General features: G+C 36.0%; 1 protein-coding gene across 5 annotated transcripts; it reads left to right on the forward strand.

Annotated features, from left to right (window-relative positions):
* The first annotated feature begins 1,853 nt into the window (after positions 1 to 1,853).
* Positions 1,854 to 5,742, forward strand: LOC125208572 (ATP-dependent 6-phosphofructokinase 4, chloroplastic-like). Of its 5 annotated transcripts, none has more exons than XM_048108213.1 (11): positions 1,854 to 2,132; positions 2,220 to 2,266; positions 2,347 to 2,386; positions 2,459 to 2,521; positions 2,615 to 2,752; positions 3,091 to 3,249; positions 3,328 to 3,381; positions 3,461 to 3,529; positions 4,292 to 4,421; positions 4,503 to 4,543; positions 4,894 to 5,742. In XM_048108213.1, the coding sequence occupies exons 1-11, from the start codon at positions 1,884 to 1,886 to the stop codon at positions 5,161 to 5,163; spliced, it is 1,260 nt and encodes a 419-aa protein (XP_047964170.1). In that variant the 5' UTR covers positions 1,854 to 1,883; the 3' UTR covers positions 5,164 to 5,742. The 5 variants fall into 5 exon arrangements, with proteins under 5 accessions (XP_047964170.1, XP_047964171.1, XP_047964173.1 ...); XM_048108214.1 differs by having other exon boundaries at positions 4,878 to 5,084; XM_048108216.1 differs by having other exon boundaries at positions 4,503 to 4,567; positions 4,894 to 5,029.
* Positions 5,743 to 5,748: the final 6 nt, after the last annotated feature.

Consider the following 5,748-nt stretch of genomic DNA (forward strand, 5'->3'; position numbering starts at 1 on the left):
TATTTAACACACCAAACATTCATTTCTAAAACTCCGTACCGAAAAGTTTCGCCTCAACTATGAAGAAACGGAGGGAGTACATGCTCTTTATTAAGAAGAGTACAGTTGTATATGCTCTAAGGACTAAGAACATCCCTAACGGTGCTCATGGCCAAGAGCACCGTCCTTGCCGTCGGCAAGAGCAAGACTGTGCTCGCTGCTGCGCTCTTGTCATCGGCACAGACGTGCTCTTGCCAAAGAGCACCACTGTTCCGAAGAGCAGGGCAACATGGCAGCATTCCATTCGGCTGTGATGTTTAATTGCCCCATGCGCAATTGGGTTTTTTTCCGTTAAATTTATATTTTATTAATTCATAAAAAATCTAAAATAATTTAAAAAAAAAAAAATATTTTCGAATTCCCAAAAATATAGCCATTTTTTGACCCTTTTTTTATATTATTTTTATTTTTTAAACATGAAATAGTAGTGATATCAGTCAATCTTTCTCATCAAATGTCAAATTTTACTTAAGATAGATAGGTTTATGTTTATAGTTACAATTCCCAAATTTGTAGCCTATATATATAAGCATGTTCTCGTGTCTTCAATTAGAAAGCAACAAGATTCATCAATTATGTAATTTTTAATTGTTTAGTAATTTATAATAGTATTTCGAGTATTTTGAATGCATTTTAATATTGTGGAAATGTTTTTAGGTTTTGAAGTATTTAAATTGATTTTTAATTGTGGGAGCCTTGAATAGTGGAAGAGCATGCTCTTGTGGAAGAGCATAAATGTGGGAGTTGTGCTCTTGCGAAAGAGCAGAGAATTAAAAATGAATAAATGTGGGTCCAGACCCATATGCTCGGGGTACTCTATTCCTCCCATAAAATATACTTCCTTCGTCCCACATAATTTGTCTCATTTATCTATTTCGGTCCGTCCCATATAATTTGTCCCATTTTACTTTTACCATATTTTATAGTGGACCCCATATTCCACTAACTCATTCCTACTCACATTTTATTATATAAAACTAATATATAAAAGTAGGACCCACATTTCACTAACTTTTTCAACTCACTTTTCATTACATTTCTTAAAACCCGTGTCCAGTCAAAGAGAGACGAATTATGTGGAACGTGTTGGATATTTTAGTGTAATTGGATTAACTTGATTGATCAGTATTGTCGTAATGATGCATCATATAAGTTTGGAGGTGCGGAGTGCACGCTTATTTGAATTCATTATGATGTAAGATGAACGGGGGTCCGGGGGCAGCGACCCCCGGTAGCGGGGTCCAAGGGGCAGAGCCCCTGGCTGAATTCATTATTTCCAACGAAGTTGCTGTATAAGAAATTCATCCAAAAATGTAATTTCTGAAAGTCAAAGGACTAATTTGCAATTTCGGAAACCTTTTAAAAATTAGTTATTTTCGGTTATTCCCAAACAGGTGCACTGGTTCAGATGCATTGTTTCATCTTCTTCAAAACCTGATCGATTCTTTTGGTTCGAAATTTTTTCTTGAACATTAACATACAGAAGCTCTAATCTCTCCGAATTTTATCCGATCAAACATTTTGGTAGAACCACCGAAATTGATTTGATCTAAAAGTGATATCTTCACGACTTTCAGATTATCCGTTTTGTTCAATATTCAAATTCTCCCTAACAGAACGGAGGGAGTAACTAATTTTCATTTTCAATTTATCCCATTCAAGATAACTCATTATTAAAAATAAAAATAATTTTATCTTTATTTTATTTCTAATCTTAATAGTATATAAAATAAAGTTCCATCAAAATTCCTTGCCATATCCCGCGAGTATAATAACGTTTGTAGTCAAAGTTAAGTATGTGAAGATAAATTTTGTAGTCAGCATTGTTTCTGAGTTGTACAGCGATGGATGCTGTTTTCACCTCCTTCTTTCCTAATTCTCTCTCTCGAAATTCCCTTCCATCGGCTTCTTTCCCGTCACTCAGTTTCGCGAAATTCGTCTTCACCAAACAATCCTCTCTCAGAGGGCGGCCATTCAATTCGCATTCGATCGAAGTTCGAGCCTCGGAAATTCCAACAACCGATCCTCAAAGTGAAGAAGATTTCATCCTAGAAGACGTCCCGCACTTGACCTCTTTCCTCCCCGATTTACCAGTAACTTTGCCTACCTTAATTCTTCTTGAATTAACATCGAATGTCTGGTGATTTTTTTTTTTTTTTTGCAATATTGGCATGATTCAGATGTATACAAATCCACTGAAGAAAACCCAAGCTTATGCAATAGTAAAGTAATCCCAAACTTTTGTTTTTACTACTGATTTTGGAGGTTAGGGTATTCAACTTCTTCTCACTTGTTATATTGTCATAGGCAAACATTTGTTAGCCCCGAAGATGTGGTTGCACATAAGGTAAACTAAACTCAGTTTCTATAAGAATTGCCAATGTATGTAGTGGATCAAAATGTTGCGTCTTGCCTTCAGGTTGTTGTTCAGAAGCAAAGTCCAAGGGGAGTACATTTTCGGCGTGCAGGGCCCCGCGAAAAAGTATTGTTTGTTTTTTGATACTATAATGTTTATTTTTCGTTGTGTTCAGGGAAATGTGGTCTTAATATTTTCCCCTTCTTGCTTTTTTATTAGGTGTACTTTAAGTCTGAGGAAGTTCGTGCATGTATCGTGACTTGTGGAGGCTTATGTCCTGGAATAAATACGGTGATACGAGAGATAGTTTGTGGTTTGAATAATATGTATGGCGTAGAGGAAATCCTTGGGATTCAGGTTAGATTTCTACTCTGCTCTATCTATTTTCTCCTCAAGTTGCGAATATACGAGCAATTACTGATTGGTTTCTGATTGCTCCTCTTATTTCTTGGGTGAAAAATCTCTTGTTTAAATGTGTCGTCCTTAATGTTGCATTTCTATTGTTGCATCATGTTCTTTGTTATTGTTAGTTATGTTTTTCATAGTTCTTAGATCTTTACATATTGAGGTGTCATACCTTGTTGCAAGTTCTTTGATAATAAAATGTTTTGTTGTCAGAGTAATTTCCTCCCCTTCTAACACCTAGTGTTGTTGTTTGTGCACGATAAGTCAATGGTAATGATGAGATTTTTCAGGGAGGATATAGAGGGTTCTATTCTAAAAATACTGTTCAATTGACTCCAAAGTATGTCAATGACATTCATAAGCGTGGTGGGACTTTCTTGCAAACGTCAAGAGGAGGTCATGATACCAATAAGATAGTGGACAATATTCAGGATAGGGGAATAAACCAGGTATATTTTTCATCCCTTTCCCGGTATTGTCTTTGTTATTATTATTGAAAGATTTTCACGATATTTTTGGGTTGACAGGTTTACATAATTGGCGGAGATGGTACACAAAAAGGCGCTGCAGCAATTTATAAGGTGATTTATAAAATTTTATGTTGTGCTAATTTTGTTGTCAATTAAACATTTCTAAGATGATGATTTCTGTATCTTTAAGGAAGTGGAAAGGCGGGGGATTAAAGTGGCAGTTGCTGGAATTCCCAAGACAATTGATAATGATATTGTTGTAAGTTATGCTAATTTGATCTTCCAAGTAAAGTGGTGGCAATATGTTCCTTCTTTAACTGATGCTTATGGATTTAACAGTGCATAAGTTTGTAACTTTCAACATGTATTTCCATCTATTGACCTAGTCAAATTTATTTAGAAATGACTTGCTATCACAAGGGAAGGGCAGGAATCATGGTTTATTTTGTTGAGTATGATGGTCTGTTTGATTCTTGTTTTTCACTATGTTGGCCAATGAATCTGATGTAACTGATACTGGCCCATAACTTAGCCACTATTTTGAATTAATTACTAGCTACTCCCTCTGTCTCATTGAAATGTCTCATTGAAAATGAAACGTTTTCCTTTATGGGTTTTCCCATTAAAAATGAAACGTTTCTTAAAAAATGGAAACAACATCATCTCAACATTTTCCCCTCTTACTTTATTCTCTCTCCATTAACTTACAAAACAACACAACATAAAATCTCGTGCCAAAAAACAAATGTTTCCTATTTAATGGGACAGAGGGAGTATGTTTTAAATCTGTCATACGTGTACTATGAAAAATTTTCGATCCCTGAATGGAGGTGAATGATTGGATATTTGCTATGTTTTGGATATTCTGAAAGTGTAAATAATACTAGTATTCCTGCAGATCAAGGATTATGGCAGGGAATTGGTCATTTGAATAATTAATTTTCTATGGTTATTCAATTTCCTTTAAATGGACGTCTTCTCGTTAATCTTCTGTATTTGCCTTTATTTGCCTTCTCGTTAGGTGATAGACAAGTCCTTTGGTTTTGATACTGCTGTAGAGGAGGCTCAACGGGCAATAAATGCTGCACATGTGGAAGTTGAGAGCGTAGAAAATGGAGTTGGAATTGTGAAACTTATGGGCCGATACAGTGGTAAAATAGAATTAGCAGTCTTATGCAAACTTTGTTTTTAGTTTCTATGCGCCCTTCAGGAAGATCTATCTATTTATGCAGGATTCATTGCCATGCATGCAACATTAGCAAGCCGTGATGTGGTGAGAGACACCAGCTAGCTCTCTGTATGCCTTAATTATGCCCACATTAAGTTTTCTCTCTCTGTCTCTGTGTGTGTGTGTGTGTGTGTGTTATTTTTTCCCTAGTCAGTCTGAGCCTTTGTGTATTTGGATTACATGCGCTGATTTTTTTATCATTCAAGTTGTCAGTATGAATATACTATGACTTCTGAAACATATTAATAGATGTTCCAGATTTTCTGATATCCTTCTTCATGATTCGGTATTTTTTTATTTATCAGGCTGGGGATGTAAAGTTAGTGCTGTTTCAAATAATTTGAAAAAGTATGATTGTGTTTGGAAACTCTGCTTACAGGTTCTGATTGTGTCAGGATTGTTGCTTGATACCAGAGTCCCCATTCTATTTGGAAGGACAGGGTGGGCTGTTTGAATTTGTTGAGCAGAGGTTGAAAGAAAATGGACACATGGTGATTGTGTTGGCTGAAGGTGCAGGACAGGAATATGTTGCTCAGAGCTTTCATGCATCTGCTGAAAGAGATGCATCGGGGAACAGGCTACTTTTGGATGTTGGCCTCTGGTTAACACAAAAGATAAAGGTATCTTGGAGAACTGGAGCAACACAACATCCTTTGTGTGTCTAAATCTCTTATAAATTACTACTCCCTCCGTCCCACAAAAGATATCACACTTTGTGTGTTAAATGGAGAGAGAAAATATAATTTGTATATTCATGTGAGAGAACTTTTTCCAAAAAGGGAAATGTGACATCTTTTGTGGGACAAACTAAAAAGGAAAGTGTGACATCTTTTGTGGGACGGAGGGAGTACTATTTTAGAAATTCTGCATAAGCATCTCTCTCTCTCTCTCTCATATTATGAATTCACATGGGGGATTCAAGTAATTCTGTAGTTCAGTTCTTTGATCTTAATGTGTTTACTAAACTACATTTGCGCCTATATGAATCTGCATGTTTTTCGAACTTCTTATTTCATGGTTTCGTTTCATATTGGATACGCCATTCTTTTGGCCCATTTTCTAAAACATTCTGTTAATAAGTTGTATGTGGCACCGTCACTTCCTACTGATAGCAATCATCCTTCTATAGGATCACTTGCCATTTTTTCTTTTCTGATGCCTCTCTTGGTATTAGCTCTAGAGGGGGTTTGCATGAAGATACTTGTATCTGATAAGTTCTATAGTTGGACTCTGTATCAAATTTTCCCTTG

The sequence above is a fragment of the Salvia hispanica genome, chromosome 2 (genome assembly GCF_023119035.1).
Source record: "Salvia hispanica cultivar TCC Black 2014 chromosome 2, UniMelb_Shisp_WGS_1.0, whole genome shotgun sequence".
In the NCBI taxonomy this organism is placed as follows: Eukaryota; Viridiplantae; Streptophyta; class Magnoliopsida; order Lamiales; family Lamiaceae; genus Salvia; species Salvia hispanica.